This window comes from Hyla sarda, chromosome 2 (assembly GCF_029499605.1).
Source record: "Hyla sarda isolate aHylSar1 chromosome 2, aHylSar1.hap1, whole genome shotgun sequence".
Lineage (NCBI taxonomy): Eukaryota > Metazoa > Chordata > Amphibia > Anura > Hylidae > Hyla > Hyla sarda.
In genome coordinates this window covers 218,761,745-218,783,134 of record NC_079190.1, presented here as the reverse complement: position 1 = coordinate 218,783,134, position 21,390 = coordinate 218,761,745, and the positions used below count along the sequence as shown (strand labels likewise).

At 39.9% G+C, this 21,390-nt stretch overlaps 1 protein-coding gene and 1 long non-coding RNA gene across 5 annotated transcripts in view; one reads left to right on the top strand and one right to left on the bottom strand.

Moving 5' to 3' along the window:
• The window catches only part of P2RX1 (purinergic receptor P2X 1), a 199,617-nt gene that overhangs the window by 55,793 nt on the left and 122,434 nt on the right, over nt 1-21,390 (top strand). For 3 of the 4 annotated variants that reach the window (XM_056556399.1, XM_056556401.1, XM_056556400.1), the window contains exons 1-2: nt 6,173-6,382; nt 20,670-20,814. In XM_056556399.1, the coding sequence (XP_056412374.1) occupies nt 6,246-6,382; nt 20,670-20,814 (282 nt within the window). In that variant the 5' untranslated portion in view covers nt 6,173-6,245. Of the gene's footprint in view, nt 1-6,172; nt 6,383-20,669; nt 20,815-21,390 lie in introns of those variants that run through there. The other variant, XM_056556403.1, reaches the window with a different exon arrangement.
• The window catches only part of LOC130355769 (uncharacterized), a 161,769-nt gene continuing 140,554 nt past the window's right edge, over nt 176-21,390 (bottom strand). The window contains exons 3-4 of the long non-coding RNA XR_008888653.1: nt 5,572-5,717; nt 176-1,637 (exon numbers count right to left, since the gene is read on the bottom strand). This is a non-coding gene — a long non-coding RNA (uncharacterized LOC130355769). The remainder of the gene's footprint in view (nt 1,638-5,571; nt 5,718-21,390) is intronic.

The following is a 21,390-nucleotide window of genomic DNA, read 5'->3' as shown; positions in this document are numbered from 1 at the left end:
CTGCTCCTCTAGTGCCTATTCCTATATCAGATGTGACGGTGATTGTACACTTCTCTACAGTAGCCAAGACAAGCATAGCTGTGAAATGGAAGAGTGCAGAGATCCCTGGTCTTATCTAATTAATAGCTATATTATACACCAAAAAGAACACCACGTAGAATATATGATTCTACTAAATATACAAATTTTTATTGTTTCAAATACAAAAACAACACTACAATATTACAGGCAGGAATTTTCACTAATTGCGGGGCGATAGTGTGCAGACACGATTAGGCAAATATGCATACCATAATCTTATGAACATGGAAATCACATTAACTGAACTCTGCTTCCCAATACTGTCACCTATAACTGGAGGATATAGCTAGTACTATGGCTGAATGTTTACAGTATATCACAGCTATTTGATTTCCCCAACCTTATAAGTCTTTAACAGCAAAACAGATTATAGTCCCATGCATAGTGTTACCATACATTTAGAGTATCATGCATATAACAGTGTCTTACCCATATTAGGTCTGCACAGTGGCGCCTCGCTACCCCTACAGCTGTTTCAGCTCCTTCCGAAGAGGGCATAACCTTTGTTTATCCAGAGCTCGTTTTTATACTGCTATTCTCCCCTAGTAACTTTCGGGATGCCACTGTGACTTCCACCTGCGTCATGTTGATCACATGATGCGGGGCGCATCACATGAGATGTCAGATTATCACGCCCCAGTCTCTCAGCGTCATAGCACTACTGCGCATGTCCGTCTTGCTCTCAGTCTGACATGCACACAGTGCTGTTAGTCACCAGGGACCCAGGTGCTCTAGCTATGTATCACTGATGCGCGCACCTATAGTGATCACCATGCCATAATAAAGGGACATACTTGCAGGTATCATTAACCCCTTATTTCTACTAACTACATCTTCCTGCCCAATAGCTATATTACCATATTAGTCACCATTCTATATTTTATATACAACAATATCCTATACTATTATAACAATTAAAGTGACAGTGCAATGTATTATAACACAAATATTCGTACAATTGGGATTATTGGTGCAGATGGATGCATTTCTTTGCCATTCCGTTTTCTATATACTTATTCTAATTTTGATATTCACTTTGTCATAATACTGACGGCATGAAATTAATCCATCTACCCACTAGATTAAAAAATGACCATATCAAGTGACAAAACCTTTTACAATATCAGTGTAATCTGCAATATTGACAATACATACTGACTATATTAAATGCAATATTTCTAATAACCTATTCATTCTCCTGTTGTGTAAAAAAACTGTGACATTTTAATTGAGTAGTTTACATATCACAGCAAACTACTTTTTTAACATTGCAACATTATTAAAGTGACTAGTGCTTCATACTCCATATCAAATACAAAAAATATGCTCTAAAAACACCAAAAAGTGATTCAATACCCACAAGACTATAATGATACCCCTATCTTTCCTTATACTCATTTTCTAATATATCATAAATATTCATATATATTGCACATGCCACAAAGTATACAATACAATGTTCAAGATGGTTGACCACAGGAGGCTTTTCTTCTAATTTCATCCTTTCTCGAACCCTATCCCCATGGGAAGCAGTACATCACGAGACGCTAATATTCCTATTATAATAAATAAAAGGACAAAACAAATTAAAATCAAGGCAGATGGAATATATTAGTTTTACAAATAAGAAACAAAACTCAGTTGCTCATTCAGCCCAACCGGGGCCATTGTACTTAATATCACAATCCAGCGAGCCTCTTTCCAAGCCAAAATGAATCAATGTCGGAGATATTCTTTGATGCTATTATATCTCTAACGTGTTCCCTTGTGCAGATTTTGAGTTATTTAGACGTTAATCCAACATAAATTTTAGAACAATCACAAGTTGCATAGTATATAATGTTTGTGCTGCTATGAGAGATAGTATCTTAAACAGAATGAATCTGTTCTGATAATATTCTGGCATGCATAGCAGTTGCCACATGGGAAACAGCCCCCTCTAGGCTTGATATTTCCAAAGAAACTTTTGTTTTTCTCAACATAATGACTATGCACTAAAGAATCCTTGAGATTTTTTGCCCTTCTAGCAGTCATTGAGACTTTCTCTGTAATCACTGGGGCCAAAATGGGTTCAGTTTTTAAGATTTCCCAATGTTTATTAACAACAGTTCTCATGTTTTCCCATTGACTATTGAATGTGGCAATAAACCGTGTCATATTATCTTTTTTCCTACTTTTCATTTTGCTTACCAGTATATTTTGCACAGTGGTACACTCTCTTCAAGGAACATCTGCTATATCCCCTCTCAATGAACCTTTCGGTGAGATCTTTACTCTGAGATTCAAAGGCCTGTGAAGTGGAACAAAGTCCCTTCATCTGTTGGGCACTGCACGAATAGTTGAATGTGGATGAGCTGAACTGGCATGAGTTAGTGGACATGGATTTATGGAATACATCAGTCACTAAGGACCCATTTTGTGCTCTAGCAATCTGGATGTCAAGAAAATCAATGGCATCAGGACAGAACTTATAAGTAAGCTTTATGTTGACATCATTATTATTCAGCTCTGTTATAAATGATTCCAATTGGGACACCGACCCCTGCCACAAAAACAAAATATCATCAATATAGCGCATCCAGCACTGCACACGGTCCACACCCTGTGCCCCACCGCATTGTATTGCCCCCCTCTCCCAGTAACCCAGGAAGAGGTTGGCATTCGATGGGGCACAGGCCACCCCCATGGCAGTGCCATGCTTCTGTAAATAAAAACAATCTTTGAAAGTAAAAAAATCATGTTTCAGAATATATTTCAACAAAAATCGTAACCAAGTGGCAGAGGTCGGTGTCCCAGCTACTTGAATCAAAATAAAACTGCACTGCTTTTAGCCCATCTTCATGTCCTATACAAGGGTATTGGGATTCCACATACGCTGTAACTAATAACATATCTGTTTCCATATAAATCCTGTTGACCCATCTCAGGATGTCCATAGTGTCTTTTACAAATGATGGCAAACTCTCTACTATTGGTTTAAGGTAGTAATCGATTAATTTACATATCGGATCAAATAACCGTCTATTCCAGACACTATGGGATGTCCTGGTGGGACAAGGGGATTTTTATGCATTTTAGGAATGCTGTAAAATGTTGGTTCTTGTGGATATGTTGATATAAGTTCCTCCATAACTTTTTTTTTGTTATAATTCCATCTTCACAGGCCTTTACTAAAATCTCCAATTCAATGGATAATCTTGCCAGGGGATTACAGATGAGTTTTTCATAAGTATGTTTATCCCTCAACTGTCTGAAGGCTTCCTTTTCGTATTACCTTACCGGCCAAATCACAATGTTATCCCCCTTGTCCGCCTGCTTTATCATAACATCATCTAGAGATTGTAATTCAGATAATGCTTTGCATTGGTCCTGTGTATATATATGTGCTATAGTTGTAAACATATTTTTTAATTAATCTGTCACCAATTTTGTAAAAATGTCAATGGCAGGACACAAGGACACCCTACTACGATCACCCCTATCAGAGACTTGTGTCATACCTGCATATTGGGAGTAGTAGTTTGGTCTCTCCTGCTCCTCTATTGTCTATTCCTATATCAGATGTGACGGTGATTGTACACTTCTTGATGTTAGCTAAGACAAGCATAGACGGGAAATGGAAGAGTGCAGAGATTCCGAGTCTCATCTAATTAATGTAACTAACCTTAACTGCACAATGGAGCCGGCTATTGCCTCCATTATCTGCCTAGATTCTCTGCTGTACGGTCCAGTGTACAAGAAAGATATAGTACTGGAAAGGGTTCAAAGACGGGCAACCAGACTAATACGGGGAATGGGAGGACTACAGTACCCAGAAAGATTAGCAGAATTGGGGTTATTTAGTTTAGAAAAAAGAAGGCTTAGGGGAGACCTAATAACTATGTATAAATATATCAGGGGACAGTACAGAGATCTCTCCCATGATCTATTTATACCCAGGACTGTATCTATAACAAGGGGGCATCCTCTAGGTCTTGAGGAAGGAAGGTTTCTACCCCAGCACAGACTGGGGTTCTTTATTGTAAGAGCAGTGAGACTGTGGAATTCTCTCCCGGAGGAGGTGGTCATGGTGAACTCTGTAAAAGAGTTCAAAAGGGGTCTGGATGCATTTTTGGAGAATAACAACATTGCTGGTTATGTATACTAGATTTATAGGGACAGAAGGTTGATCTGGGGATTTATTCTGATGCCATATTTGAAGTCAGAAAGGAATTTTTACCTCTAGTATGAAGGTTTTTTTTGCCTTCCTCTGTATCAACTCAGTAGGGACTCATTAGGGTTATAGGTTGAACTTGATGGACTCTGGTCTTTTTTAAACCTTATGAACTATGTTACTATGTTACAAGTGGCTAACATTTCAAAACCAACAGACATTTGCACTACATAACACTCCCGTTTAACCTTATCCCTTTAGCATTCCGAGTGTTCAACTGTTCTCTGGGATTATTATTGGATGCAAATTCTATGTGTTCTCTGGAGCATCAGTTTTATGTTTTTGTCTGTTCTCTTACAGGTCTTCCTGGCCTATATTGTTGTATGTGATCTTCTTGCAAAGCATCAAAGCATCTTTCCTACGCATTGTAGTCCCCCAGTTGACTACTCCTTTTACATACTAGTCATTACCTTCTGTTTATAATGTAGGATTGTGCATTATATCCTTGACTCATTTTCTATTTGGTGCTCATTGGCTACAGTGATTTGATTGTCATTTCTGTACTTATGCTGTTTGCATTTATTTTGATGCCTTTTTGTACTACCTCTTTTATTACTGTTCAATAAAAAATAAGTTATAAAAAAAATTATAGCTGGCATAGGCTGGGTTCACATCATATATGTGTTGCCTAACATCTTTTACTTTTTCAACGCTGTTGAAAATGCACAAAAGGGAAACTGATGCTAGAACTGAACACATTAATTTGAATGGGACAGTTCACATTCATCCAGCATCTCAGTTTGGACGCCGAATGGTTGGACTCACCGGACTGGCACCGGACAGGGGAACACATGTTGCGTTCCCCCGTTCCGGCGTTCAGAAATAAAGGACGCCAGATGCTACACAACTGATGCATGTTGTCAGCAGTTGTAGCATCAGTTGAGTTGAGATTTTAGACTGGGATTCTGCATGCCAGACACCACACATATGTAATATTAGCCTTAAATGGCTGTTTTTGGTCATAGCAGACCAATATCATCTGTAAATTATTGGTGAACAATAATTCGCAATAGCAGACAGCATCCAAAAATGATTGCCAAAAGTGTGATCAGCCATGCTGCTGTAGTTGGCAGAAAAACATAGGTATAGCATGATTAGCCAAATTCAACCTATTATTTGCCCCTTTTCGTAAACTCACTGCGCAAGCTCACTGATCTATCAGTCTTGCATTTGGCTGGTATGCTCTTTTGTACAAACAATACTATAGAACTTTAATCGGCCATGTTGTGTCAAAGTCACATGCTTATGATCAGCTTAAGAGTTCCCTACATCCTTACTTTTTTATTGTAGTAGGAAAGGTTTGGATGACTTTCAGGAAAGAATAGGTGTGCATAAATTAAAATCCCATTTTATCAGATTCTTGTTTCTCCTAAAATCACGGTATTCCATTGACCCAGGCAGGTTCTGCCACCACCATCAGAATCTGTGAACAGAAGTCAACTTTGATAAGTTTCAAGGAGAAATATGTGCTCCCTAACAGTCTTTATAAAGATCTTCATCAGTTATCACCCTCATGTGTTTTCTAATGTATCAAATACATGTGTATGATAAGGGGCTAATCTGCTTTCCTTCAAACTTATCTCAGCCTGACAAACAACTCTGTAGCTGAAGCTTTATCATACTGTACATACTCAGCACTGCATTTCCACTGTATCTGATCTGTGACTGTGGTGTTACTCATTTCACAAACAAGTACTGTAGAGTTGCATCTGTGAAGTCTCCTATTGATCCCACCCATCCATCCTCAGTCTAGAATCCATAGCAAGCGTGCCTATAGGTCTTCCTTACTGTCCAGGAATCCCAGCACATCCTGATCTCCTTTAGAAGCTCAAAGAAACACTCACACAAACTGTGCCTCTTGTGCAAACAAGGATTTAGCAAGATACCAAGGAACTCCACCCTTTCACTGTAAAGAGCTGTTCCAAGCTGTTCTCAGAGCACAGAACTCAGGATGGGGCACAAGTTTAAGAAAGAGATCTCTGACTTCTTCTTTGAATATGACACCCCAAGGATGGTTCTGGTCCGGGACAAGAAAATTGGGTTGACCTTCAGACTCATCCAATTTGGGGTCTTATGCTACATTGTAGGGTAAGTGTTTGACTTGATGACAATGAGCACTGGAACATGCATATTCATATTGTAAGAACTGCAATACTCCTATACTGCCTGTTATATATACTTTGGAAGTCCTTATAGTTTTTATTTTTGGTTTGATAAGCATATAAAGCTCATGTCACTAATATCTGTGGATGATAAAATATTGTAGACTTCTATTACCACTGACTATTTTTTTTCTTGGCATTCTGTTCATTTACTCTGTTGCACTGGAATTTTTTTCAGCGCCCTTTAACTAAATGTAGCTCTCACCCTATGTACTATTAGTATGTGCCTGCAGACACCAATATAGTGGTCTTTAATTAACTTCATTATCTATGGACTGTATATTCTTTACATAATTCCCTCTATATGAACTAAGACAAGCCACTTTCTGATGCATTAGTATTTATATGCCACTCAAGAAGACCTTGTTTTTTTCTGTGGAATATAGCCTTTATTAAATCACTAGTGGAGAAAATATATGTCCCTTGCTTCCATGCTCTGTTGGCTCTCATGCTCTTCAATCAATTAATAATAATACTAGTAGTAATATAGTTGTTTTTAAAAGAACAGTTCCATTCCTGTCTATTATCAGTGACACTAACATCATAAAGTGGCAATAAAGGTGTCCCAAAAATGTATTATATAAAGTTACAAAATTGAGCACTTTGTTTATATAAATGTGAGACATTAAAAACTATTTATCTTAAGAGTTTCCCAAATTTACACAGTAGAAGTAATAAGAAAAAAATTGTTATGTTAGAGTTAATGCTATTAGCCTAATGTACTGTATGTAATATATGTATTAACAATAAGCACATTACCAATATTGAGAGCCCCTCTGTGTAAGGTTAGAGAAATAACTTTTTAGCAAATGGGGGAAACCATCTGTATTTTCAAACACACTGAAACGTATGCAGGAAGCTGTCATCTGATTTCCTTGCTGAAATATATATTTATTTTTAACCCCCGTAAATCAGCTTGATCAAGATCTGTAGTCTGTAAGATATCTTGTGTATAAAAAAAGTTAACTTGTATTAGTCATTTTTTCCGGTTACATTTTAACTGTATAGAGTGTATTTGAGATCTGTTTGGTGGTGGGAGTTAGAGCAGACTTCCTGTAAGTAACCTTAATTAAGATATGTGATAAGAGATAACAGCTAGGGTCTGTTCAGTTGTATAGGCAGCATACACTGACAAATACTTTACATTCCTTTGAATTCCTTTTAAGTAAAAGCTAGCCGTAGTACTTTTGCAGAAGCAACAGTGCCACGTTTGTTTTAATGAGCTTTATTAAAATGTATAAAAATACCTTTACGGTAGGGTCACACATAGCGCATCCAAAGCATAATGGACTCGCATAAGACCTCCAGCAAGTTATTGTGCGTAAAACACGCACCTTCCTTTTTGTTCACCAGTGTATTTGCTGCTACTTATTTTCTCCTTAGGATATGCTTACATGTAACGAGTTCACTGAGGATTTCATACTTCTTTTTAAATTATATTTTTATTTTAAATTTAAATTTATTTTTATTTTAAAGGACAAGTATCATGTAAAAAAAACGTATACTCTAGCCTAAGGATAGGGGATAAGTTTTAGATTACAGGGGTACAAGCGCTGAGGCTCCCGCAATCTCCTGTTTAGAGCCCCGGCTCTCCTATACAGCGGCGCGCCGCGACCCCCTCCACACCCCTCTATATAGTTCTATGGGAGAGCCAAAGATTGCTGAATGGCTCTCCCATAGAACTATATCGAGGGGCATGGCGGCCCCTGCTTTGTGCGCGGGTCAAGACACGCTGCTGCATAGGAGAGCCAGGGCTCTAAACAGGAGAGCCAGGGCTCTAAACAGGAGGGCCACTTCAGGGGGTTAAGTGTTTTTTTTTACAAGATGCTTGTCCTTTAAAAGGAAAAGCAAAAAAAAAAAAAAAAAACCTTCCCCTCAGTTTCATAACCATTCAGGTGAGAAAACAAAGTTACTCCTTGGACCCAATGGACCACCCCATGCCGTTAACCATGTCAGACAAATAACGATATAACCAAATATATGGGCTAAAAATGATCACTCTAAGCTACGCAGGGTCCATAAATCTTAAACAGAAAAACCTAACAATGGACACTAAGGCATATATTGTATAACATAATCTTTATTGAACACAGAAATGTACAGGCAAGATAAAAACATTTAAAAGGCCAGCAACAGTCAGACTGCAAAACTTGCTGAAGCAGAAAGAATACCACATAAATGATGTATTGCACATAGATTACTATTGCACAAATACGTATAATAATATATTGCACGTGGAACACTATTGCACCTCTATAGAGCCCATGTGCGGGCAAATACATAATAGTCTAAATAAAGTGCTAGTGAGCAATAAATAAATATAATTGGTGGTAAGACACTGAAAGACACAAATACGGCGTAGGGGTTGACAGAGTCCAGAGAGGCACGAGTGTGAACTGATCCCAGCAGAATCACGAAGCATGCACCAAGCGAACAGAAAAGTTGCTGGTATTACATATCTTCGGGTTCCAACCTAAGGCCGGTCAATCACATGGAACAATCAGACAGGTAACTCACCTCACACTCAGGACAGGTCTCTCTTTCCCATGGACAGCAAGTCAACCCGTACACCGTTGCAAACTTAGTGCTTCATCAGGGGGTTGACTTGCTGTCCGAGGGTAAGAGAGACCTTTCCTGAGTGTGAGGTGAGTTACCTGTGTGATTGTGTCATGTGATTGACTGGCCCTAGGTTGGAACCCGAAGATATGTAATAGCGAAACTTTTCTGTTCGCTTGGTGCATGCTTCGTGATTCTGCTGGGATCAGTTCACACTCGTGCCTCTCTGGACTCTGTCAACCCCTACGCCATATTTGTGTCTCAGTGTCTTACCACCTATTATATTTATTGCTCACTGGCACTTTATTTAGTCTATAATGTATTCGCCCGTACATGGGCTCTATAGAGGTGCAATAGTGTTCCACGTGCAATATATTATTATACGTATTTGTGCAATAGTAATCTATGTACAATACATCATTTATGTGGTACTCTTTCTGCTTCAGCAAGTTTTTCAGTCTGACTATTGCTGGTCTTTTACATGTTTTATCTTGTCTGTACATTTCTGTGTTCAATAAAGATTATGTTATATACAATTGTTAGGTTTTTCGGACAAATAACGAATAAAGTCCCCATGTGATAACTCCAAATATGTTTATTTTGTTGTGCAAATTCCTTTTTTATTTGGAAAATGGGAAAGGGTGGGCAATTATAATTTTCATTATGGAGGAATTTTTTATATTTAAAAACAAACTTTTTAAAAACTTTTAAAAACTTTTTTTAAAAACTTTTTTTAAGTTCTCCTAGGGAACTTATATAAGCAGTAACTTGATTCCTCATACAGATCAATGCAATACAAATGTATTGCATTAAACCATCCAATCATGATCTACAGGAACAGCCTGACTATGGTACCCTGTTAAGGTGTCATTACTTTGTTTATAACTATTGGCCAAACAAACTATCTTACCTGACCTCTCCCTACACATGTTTAGCACAGCTAAACATTCTCACTATTGTCTATAGTGAGGGGAAGGGGAAGCCACAGCCAGGAGGCGGATGCAGAGTCTAGTGTCGAGAGGGGCGCTATTAGAGTATCATACGGTGGCCAACACGCCCCCTCCCATAGACTTGCATTGAGGGGGCATAGTGTGGTGCAGCCTGCACCCAGGGTTCGGAACAAAATGTTCTGAATCCTGAGGCAGTGGAGTACCCCTTTAAGTACGCAGCATAGTTCCCCCACCCTAAGTAGGCAACATTGTTCCCCCACACTAGGTAGGCAGCATAGTTCCCCCACACTAGGTAGGCAGCATAGTTCCTCCACACTAGGTAGGCAGTATAGTCCCCCCCACACTAGGTAGGCAGCATAGTTCCCCCGCACTAGGTAGGCAGCATAGTTCCCCCACACTAGGTAGGCAGCATAGTCCCCCCCCCACATTAGGTTGGCAGTATAGTTCCCCCACATTTGGTTGGCAGTATAGTTCCCCCACATTACGTTGGCAGTAAAGTTCCCCCACATTACGTTGGCAGTAAAGTTCCCCCACATTAGGTTGGCAGTATAGTTCTCCCACATTAGGTTGGCAGTATAGTTTCCCCCACATTAGGTTGGCAGTATAGTCCCCCCACATTAGGTAGGCAGTATAGTTCTCCCACATTAGGTTGTAGTTCCCCCACATTAGGTAGGCAGTGGCCCCCACAGACATACAGCCTTCAGCCATATATAGTGTATGGCTGGAGGTCCGTGTACTGCCCCAGTTCAGTGCTCCAACCACTGCTCCTCTGGTCAGGGACAAGATCTACTGCTATGGCCTATAGCAGTCGGTCCCGGGACTGGAGGAGCAGTGGTCGAAGCACTGAAGACGACGTGCTGCTGGTATCCTACCATGCGTGCGTCCTCGCTGCTCCGCTCCGCTTCTAAGGGTGCATGCACAGGATGTCAGTGATGTCCCTGTGTGCACTACCTCCTGGCGGCCCCTGTATTTTTAAAGTTAATGCGGGGCCGCAGAAAGGTAACCAGGACATCGTTGTGTCCCGAAAAGATCTTTCGGGATACAGGGATGTCCTGAATGTGATGGAGGAAATGAACCTCTTAAGGACTCAGGGCGAACCTGTATGCCCTGAGCCCGGTCCCAGTGTGAAAAACGGGGTCACGCCGTGACCCCGCATCACACCAGGTCGGTCCCGGCTGCTAATGATAGCCGGGACCCTGGGCTAAGAGGATGCAGCACCGATCGTTGTGCCGCGCGCTGTTAAACCTTCAGACGCGGCGATCAAAGTTGATCGCGAGTCTGAAAACGAAAGTAAACGCTTCCCGGCAGCTCAGTCGAGCTGATCGGGACATCGCGATAAAATCGCGATGTTCCGATCAGCTGGGACACAGGCAGAGGTCTCCTTACCTCTCTCCGCGGCGTCCGATCGGGGTTTGATTGCTCCAAGCCTGAGCTACAGGCTTGAGCAATCGAGACCCTATCTCGCTGATCTCTGCAAAACTATGGCTTTGCAGGGATCATCATAAGAGATCAGTGTGTGCAGTGCTATAGCTCCCTATGGGAGCTATAGCACTGCAAAAAAAAAATGAAAAAAAAAAGTTAACAAAGGTCATTTAACCCCTTCCCTAATAAAAGTTTGAATCATCCCCCTTTTCCCATAAAAAAACTGTGTAAATTAAAATTAACATGTGGTATAGCCACGTGTGTGTCGAACTGTAAAATTATATCATTAATTAAACCGCACGGTCAATGGCGTACGCGCAAAAAAAATTCCAAAGTCCAAAATAGTGTATTTTTGGTCACTTTTTATATCATAAAAAAATGAATAAAAAGCGCTCACAAAGTCCGATCAACACAAAAATGGTACCGATAAAAACTTCAGAACACGGCGCAAAAAATGAGCCCTCATACCAGCCCGTAGAAATTTTCCTGCATGTAGTTATGATTTTTTTCAGACGTGCGACAAAATCAAACCTATATAAGTAGGGTATCATTTTAACTGTATGGACCTACAGAATAAAGATAAGGTGTAATTTGGACCAAAAATGCACTGCGTAGAAACAGAAGCCCCCAAAAGTTACAAAATGAAATTTTTTCTTCAATTTTGTCGCAATGATTTTTTTTCCGTTTCGCCGTGGATTTTTTTTGTAAAATGACTGTCACTGCAAAGTAGAATTGGTGGTGCAAAAAATAAGCCATCATATGGATTTTTAGGTGCAAAATTGAAAGCGTTATGATTTTTAGAAGGTGATGAGGAAAAAATGAAAATGCAAAAACGGAAAAACGCTGAGTCCTTAAGGGGTTAATCTCGGGGGGGGGGGGGGGGGTCGGGGCCATTGCCATTCTGCTGTCACATTTTGCAGTGGCAATTAAACTGTTAAAGGGAATTAAGCCCTAGATTTTACCATATATATATATATATATATATATATATATATATAATGTGATTGACGGCCCGCATGCCCAAGCAGATGGAGCAGAGTGACGACGCGGCCTGTCAATCATGCTAAGGGGGCTACGGCCAGAATGACAGAACCAAGTAAGTACAGCTCCCTGTCCAGTGGACTATTTGGGGGCGGGGGGGGGAAGACTTTATAACTTAATACACTAACCATCCCTGGGGGGGTAAAAGTTCCCCGGAAATGGTAAGGATAAAGATTTTACTATATATAAAGTTGGTATAATAGATCACTCTGTGCCCAGTATTGATGGCAGCTGTGAACTGTCGAAAGCAGCCAGCAGCTGTCAGGTATGGAGTAGGCTTCCTTTGGATAGGTCACCAATAGCTGCAACACCCTGCACCACCGCTCATCAGCCATTGTTCAAAGATGAACAGAGCCGAAAACCTTCGCTCTGTAGAGGAAGTGCTGTGTTACTGCTGCTAAGCTCCATTAAAGTGAATAGGAATTATTATTCTTTCTCTTCCGTGTGCTGAAAAAGTGACAGTTGCCCTGAGCATCTTTCTTGGTCAGAACAAAAGTTTTCTCTGGGATTAAGATCTAGCAGAATAAATACTATAAATGGTTTTAAATGGAAGTATATGAAGAAGTGTATCAGGAACTGACATTATTTAAAGTGTTACTCTCATGTTAAAAGTTAAAGGAAAACTGTCAGCCTGTTCCACACTAAACCCAATAGACTGGGTTATAATGTGGGTGAACAGGATTCAAATGAGGGGTCACTTACTTATTTCCGTCAACTGGCCGCTGAGATATCTTGTTCTGAAGTTCCGTGATTTCTAATGAGAATGAGCGCACTGAAGGCCGCCTCTCCCCCACCGGCTGGCCGCCTCTCCCCCGCCATAGTAAGGCTCATAAGATTGCCCATCCAGTATGCATATGCATTGGATTCAACTCTACCTCCTAGTGACATGGAGTCCCACATCATGTGATTGCAGCATTCTGTCTGAAGAGCGCATGCGGCGCTATATTTTCCCCAGCCCTTACGTTCTGATGATATGAGAGCTGGGGAACGTGAGAGCTGGGGAAAATATATCGGCGCATGCGCTCTTCAGACAGAACACTGAAATCACGTGATGTGGGACTCCACGTCACTAGGACGTGGAGTTGAATTCAATGCATATGCATAGTGGAGGGGCGGGCTTAGGAGTCTTACTACGGGAGCGAGAGGCGGCCAGCCAGCGGGGAGACGCCTTCAGTGCGCTTATTCTTATTAGAAATCCCCGAACTTCAGAACACGATATCTCGGCAACCAGTTGACGAAAATAGGTAAGTGACCCCTCGTTTGAATCCTGTTCACCCACACTATAACCCAGTCTATCTGGGTTTAGCATGGGTGAACAGGCTGACAGTTTTTCTTTAAGATCAGTCACGGTCTCAGTTCTGAAATGAGCCTGTTATACGGCTTGGATTTTGAAGGGATAAAAGGTAGATTTAGTAGTGGGGCCTTTCATGCGTCCCTTTCTGGGCCACTACAATTTTTCAGACTAGCCCGTGCTCCTGAAGTTCTGCCTGCGCACCAAGCCTGCTGCCCGAATGAGAAGAGTAACATGCCAAAAGGACTATGGAACGGGGACAGGTAAGTATGCTTATCATCAGTGTCACCCGCACAACACACTTGTACCAACAGGTTAGTGTGGGTGGAACTGATGACAAGGAATGTTTGCCTGGTGTGAGTAACTCATTATTAAAGGGGTACTCTGGTGGAAAACTTTTTTATTTAAATCAACTGGTGCCAGAAAATTAAACAGATTTGTAAATTATTTCTATTAAGAAATCTTAATCCTTCCAGTACTTATTAGCTGTTGAATACTTCAGAAGAAATGATTTTCTTTTTGGAACACAGACCTCTCTGCTGACATCACGAGCACATTGCTCTCTGCTGACATCACGAGCACATTGCTCTCTGCTGACATCCCCATAGCAAACATATGCTGCTCTGGTCAGTTACTAAAATGGACAGAGATGTCAGTAGAGAGCACTGTTCTTGTGATTCAGCAGAGAGCACTGTGTTCCAAAAATAACATTATTTCCTCTGTAGTATTCAGCAGCTAATAAGTACTGGAAGGATTAAGATTTTGTTATAGAATTAATTTACAAATATTTTTAACTTTCTGCACCAGTTGATTTAAAAGAAAAAAGGCTTTCGACGGAGTTCCCCTTTAATCAGTCCTTTCTTTTTCTTTTTTTTCTTTTTGTAAGATATGACCTTAACATTTTATATAGCTAGGTGCAATTCATGGGGGCAAAATCTGTTTTGCGTTGCAAGAACGTTTCTATGCAGTGCACATTCCAGTACAAATGACACATTGGAGGAGATTCATCAAAACCTGTGTAGAGGAAAAGTTAACCAGGATTTAAGGCAGGATTTATTTTGTATTTGTCTAAAGGCTGTGTTTTGTTTTGTGCAGAAAAAAAAATCAGGAAAATTCCTGTTTGAACTATGCGGTTGTCAATGTCTTTTGACTGCTGTTTTGCCATTATATGCTTGGCTCTATGGAACTAATCTAGCACACAACATAAAGTTGAACAGTTACAATAGGATGTAGCTTCTGTTTTCTATAGCTCAATTGCCAACTTTGCTGCTTAGGTTGGGATAGGTGAGCAGAGTTTTCTCATTATAACTAGTATTTAATGACAGATGTATTGTATTGTACTGCTGTACATTATATTTTAATGATCTAATTCCAATTTAGTAGCATTGCTGCCATACTGTTAAAACGCAGCCACGTTCTGGTTGTCTGAAATGGGACTACATCTGTCACAGCTACAGGTATTTTTTGTCCAAGGTCTCCTGACTTGTAACAATAGTTTAAAGCTGGATTAATAACCACTAAAATCCTGATAAAGACATTTCGTGTGTGTTTAGGCAGCACCTGATCTTACTCAAATGCTGCTTTTACAAATGTATTCTTATTACAGTTGTTTTGATTTAGCAATTGTTTCTTCTTCAAATATTTATCAACATTTATATTGCCAGCTGTATTTTATTATTTATATTTCATTTAATTTATTTGAGAAGTCAGACATTTTTAAACACTCCTTAAGTTTATTTGTAACAAAAGTACAGATGAGGATGTTCTGTTGCAGCATATTGTTACCATCTGTGTACTATTAGACACATAATGTAATTCTAGTTTTACTTCCTTTTGTATCAAGGAAGCTCTGTGCTTTCCTTCTGCAGAAAATCTTGTTACTAATGGTGGCAACTGGTTTGCAGTGCACTCTACAGTAAGTCTGGTCCTGACCAGAGTATAACATTTCCAATGCATATTTGTATTTTACACTATATAATAGGCTTTGTATAGTCAAGTACAGGAAACCTCAAAATAAAATCGGCTTCTTATCCTTTAAATGATACACCGGGTTATAGTGCAGGTGAACAGAAGACCGATGCGGGGTATCTGACTAATATACCTACCTGCAGTCCGGCGCACGGTCCCTCTGAAGGTCTGCTTCTTTCTGCGCTAAATTGTGCGCCAGAGGCGGGCCCTCTGGCTGGATTTGAATATTCATGGGTGCTGGTCACTTGAGCGCACAGTAGGCACAAGCACTCACGTGACCAGAGCCCATGAATATTGGAATCCAGCCTGCGGGCCTACCTCCAGCGCGCAATTTAGTGCAGAAAGAAGCGGACCTTTGGAGGGACCAGGCGCCGGACTGCAGTAGGTGTAATTCAGAGAACCCTGTTCCCCCGCACTATATCCTGATGTATCGGGTTTAGTGCGGGTGAACGGGTGACCATTTTCCTTTAAGATTTTTAAGAAACACTAATCCCTTGCTGGTCCCCTGCAGCTTCCATTTGCCTCAGTCTGGTTTCACAATCTTCTGCTTCTTTCTGCTCATGAGATGGGTACTCGGAGCCGGACTTGCTGGTTCAGTCAATAACTGGCTGCAGCGGTATCCCATTTTGACCATTGATTGGCTAAGCCAGCAGGTCCTGCAATAAGTGCTTGTCTCAAAAGGAGGAAAAAGTCAGAAGATTGGGGGACCAGGCAAAGCTGAACAGGAGCTGTGGGGGACCAAGACTAGGTAATTGTCGCTTTTTTTCTTTTTGTTTCCCGGCCCCAACAGAATAATTTGCAAAGCACCTTATAACCTTTTAAAAATCTTAATCCTTCCAGTACTTCCAGCTGCTATATGATCCAGAGGAAGTTGTTTTCTTTTTGAATTAATTTTCTGTCTGACCACAGTGCCCTCTGCTGACACCTCTGTCCATGTCAGGAACTGTCCAGAGCAGGAGAGGTTTTCTATGGGAATTTGCTTGTACTCTGAACAGTTCCTGACTAGTGTTGAGCGGCGTAGGCCATATTCGAATTCGCGAATATTCGCAAATATATGGACGAATATTTGTCATATATTCGCGAATATTCGCATATTCGTAATATTCCCGTTTTATTTTCGCATATGCGAAAATTCGCGCATGTGAAAATTTACATATACGAAAATTAGCATATACAAAAATTTGCATAAGCGACAATTCGCATATGCGAAAATTTGCATATGCAAATTTCCGCATGAGCGAAAATTCGCACACCAGTCTCACACAGTAGTATTAGAGCCTTCTTTACACCACACAAGCTGGAAGCAAAGAGGGGTGATCACTGTGATGTGTACTGTGAAAAAAAAAAAACGAATATTCGTAATTACGAATATATAGCGCTATATTCGCGGATATTCGCGAATATGCGATATTCGCGAATAAAATTCGCATTGCGAATATTCGCGAGCAACACTATTCCTGACATGGACAGAGGTGTCAGCAGAGAGCACTATGGTCAGACTGAAAAGAATTCCAGAAAGAAATGCAACTTCCTGTGGAGCATACAGCAGCTGATAAGTACTGGAAGGATTAAGATTTTTAAATAGAAGTAATTAACAAATTTGTTTAACTTTCTGGCACCAGTTGATTTAAAAAAAAAAATTTCCACAGGAGTACCCCTTTAAGTTAATTGTGTACAGCATGGTTACTTGTTGCATCTGCATACTATTGCACCATCATACTTTAAATTATATTAAATATATTAAATGGGCGCTCTCACTTGGAAAAACAATTGACAAGTCCTAATAACATTTCAAAAGTTTTAAATAGGGGAGGTCAGTGTTTAGACCTCCACCAATAAGAAGGAGCCAGGATAAGTCTGCCCAGTGTGTTTTCCGCAGACTCTGTGTCACATGATCGAGACAAACTCTCAATGAAAGGAGCATGTCTCAATCACATGACACTGAGCCGGGAAAGGAGCATGAGGCCACATGGTCTTCTCCCGGCTTGTTCTTCCTATAAGTGGAGGTTACAACACTCAGACCACTGCTGATAAAAACTTTTGACATGTCGCTAGGATATGTCAAAAGTTTTTTTAAGTGACAGGTACTCTTCAAGCACATACACAACAGGTACTCTTTAAGCACATTACAACTGTGTATTGGAAGTAAAAAACTGACACATCTTTTGGCTTGGTTCACCCAACATTAGAAACAGAACATTTTGTGAACCCAGCCTTACATGTGATCATAATTCAATTACTAAGTTGAAATTCTCCAGGTTACCCTTCAACTGATTGTTTCCAAGCTGTGCAGCTTTACTGGTGGGAACAGTTCTCTAAAAGATACCCTCATACACGTCCATTTGCCAGTAGGAATAATGTTTTACAGTGTTGAAGCAGCACCAGGCGACTAGGAGACTAGTAGGAAGAAGACGTACAGTAATATATTTTTAATCTTTATGGCTGCTATCTATGAAAGTGCTCCAGGACAACCCTACATTCTTTGAGTCCAGAAGCTATCATAAAACTAACTTAGATTATAATAACCTTATCTTTTGGCTTCAGTATGGCTTCCACCTGTTAGATTTATTTAAATGCTAACAAATAATTAACACAAGGTAAACACAAAGAGGTTATTGGTGTTAAGTATATTTATATAAAAGCTACTCTGTATTGACAATGGTCAATAACTCTTATGCCATTCTAGAAAATCAGCAAATGGTATCGGTCTGTCCATTTTGTAAAATATATTAGTACCTACCTGTAAATCATTGCTCTAGATAGGTTGCTGATCTTAAGAATTTATGCTGATTGTTACATCGGAGATTAAAAAAATTGTTCCCCTATTATGAGACAAATGGTGACTGCAGGGGTGAAATTCAATATTTAAAGAGTTATTGCAATAGAAGAAAATTATATTTAACCTCTTAAGGACATGGCACATTTTGGCCTTGAGGACACAGCCCATTTTCATTTTTGCGTGTTCATTTTTTCTCCTCGCCTCCTAAGAAGCATAACTCTGAAGGGTTGTTTTTTGAGGAACTAATTTTACTTTGTTATGACACCTTTAATTTTACCACAAAATGTGCCGCAAAACCCCAACATTTCTATTTGCAGGCAGAAATTGATAAGAAAGCTGCAATTTAGCAAATTTTGGGGGGTTTAGTTGTTACACAGTGCACATTATGGCAAAAATGACATGTTCTCTTTATTTTGTAGGTCAATGCGATTACCCGTATAACTTTTTTATTTGGGGGTTCTCCTCCGTGGCTTTGGGAGACCACATGTTATCTGGCTCCCATATTTTAATTGTTTTTAAATGTGTGCTACATACACTGTCATATGATCTGAATAAAGTATTTATTGTCATTTATCTATTGGTGTGCTCCCTTGTGTGCTTTTGCTTTTTCTTGTTTGTAATTATTGTGCTTACTATAAAAGCATTGGTAGCACCCATTTTTTGGTTATTTATTCATTCATTGGTTGAGCCCACTAATATACAGTATATGTATGTATATGTAGTCCTTTCATTGTCATTTCATGATGGGCCAGTTGGGAGTACGCTGTTGAATAAGTCAGCACCCTTTTATTGACAGGTTTCCAACATATCTATACTCTAAGGGGGACATGTATCAAAGATTTTAACCCTGTTTTGTGTTTACATTTTTGCGCAAAATTTTGCACAAGCCATGTTTTGCGTCTTTTTTTGCATACATTCTGGTGGAGCATTTCCTCCAGATGTGTAGGTTTCGGTGTACCTTGGAGTGACATATTTACGACGCATGAATTTATTAACTGCGTACATTTCATATACCCGCAGAAATCTTGCGCAATGACCATATTTATAACGCAAATATAAGCCATCTTGGACTGCACGTAGCAAGATGCTCTAAATCGTTGATTTCATTTTTTTTAAAGAGTGGAGGTATGAGGAGATTACTATATTTTCCCGCAATTTATGAAACTCATTATGCTTTAAATCCTGGTTAACCCCTTTAGGGGTATTCCATGTTTTATTTATTTTTTATTTTTTTTTTTTTTACTGTGCTACAGAGGCTGTAAAATTAGTGTAGTTCATAATATAGTGTCTGTACCTGTGTTTGATAGCTGGTCCAACAATTCCTTTGTGATCTTTGTCCTGATGTTATTTTACCTTAATACAAAATGAGTGTTGTCTAAGGTTTTCCCGGGTTGCAGTACAGCTCGAGACATTACATCACTAGTCAGGTGTGGTAAAGGAGCCTATCTGCTTCAATGGGGGGAGCGACCGCTGGGTGGGGGGAGATCATTACCACAGGGCTGCAGGGAAGTGTAGCTCAGGTGTGTTGCAAAGTGTGGGCTGACTGATGTGTGGAAGGGAGAAAAGTGACCTCACAATTACAAACAAGGGATCCTGGAATTTGGAGTTGAAGAGAGGGAACTCCAACAGGAAATCGCTATTTCAAAAAAAGAAAGCAGCAGTGTCTGGCAGGTAAGTACTAAAGTCCACTTATGGTAGATAACCGCTTTAAGGTTTTTAGGGTCTTTCCTGCTTTTTTTCTTCTTAGTTCTAAGTATTGAATTATGTTCTGCATATAACAGCAAATATTATTACACTATTGTCACTACGATTCTCCAATTCTGCCCTCTGTAGATGAAGTATGCTATTTACTTTATAACATGCTTCCTGCCATGGCAAGTCTGTGTGATTTCTGGAAGCAATATATAGGCTGGAAACTGATTTGATGTATTAAAGGTTAGCTTTGTTTCGGCAGAAAAAGATCACCATTACGTGGAGAGTATGTTAGAGAGAGGAGCAAAATGTACTCTCTACTTGAGTTTTTCTTTAAAGGATGCTTCAGATGCCAAATACAGAAGATGCCAAATGTATTAATAAGTTTGACAGCATACACAGCAGGCTGAACATTGACCTTCCTTTTCTCATATACTATTTTGTTTATATAAAGTTACTACTGCCTGTGCAACTTTGAAAATGTTAACAGCATGTTACTCTTCTTTGCATTTAGATGGGTGTTCTTATATGAGAAAGGCTACCAGACTGTAGATGGCATCATCAGCTCTGTGTCTGTAAAAATGAAAGGCATAGCAATTACCAATATTTCTAATAGCTCCGAAATCTGGGATCCTGCCGACTATGTTTTTCCCCCGCAGGTAAGATATGTTTTCTATTTAATTCTATAGACTTTTGCATACCTTTAGTGTGTATAGGGACCACATAAAAATGGATCTTCAAGGGGTACTCCCGTGGAAAACTTTTTTTTATTTAAAATCTACTGGTGGCAGAAAGTTAAACAGATTTGTAAATCACTTCTATTAAATAATCTTAATCCTTCCAGTACTTTTTAGGGGCTGTATACTAAAGAGAAATCCAAAAAAGAAATGCATTTCCTCTGATTTCGTGACCACGGTGCTCTCTGCTGACCTCTGCTGTCCATTTTAGGAACTGTCCAGAGCAGGAGAAAATCCCCATAGCAAACATATGCTGCTCTGGGCAGTTCCTAAAATGGATAGCAGAGGTCAGCAGAGAGCATTCTAAGTCTTTGGATGTCTTTGGCTATATTAGTCCTAACACAACTGGGCACAGCTATTTTTCTGCACTTAGACTGCTGTTCCCATGCCCTTTATCATTCTCTGTCATGCAGTCTACTCTATATACATGTGACACATGAGGTGTCAATAGAGATGCCTTACCCTACCTGTGGTGCAATATCTGAGCACCACAATGCT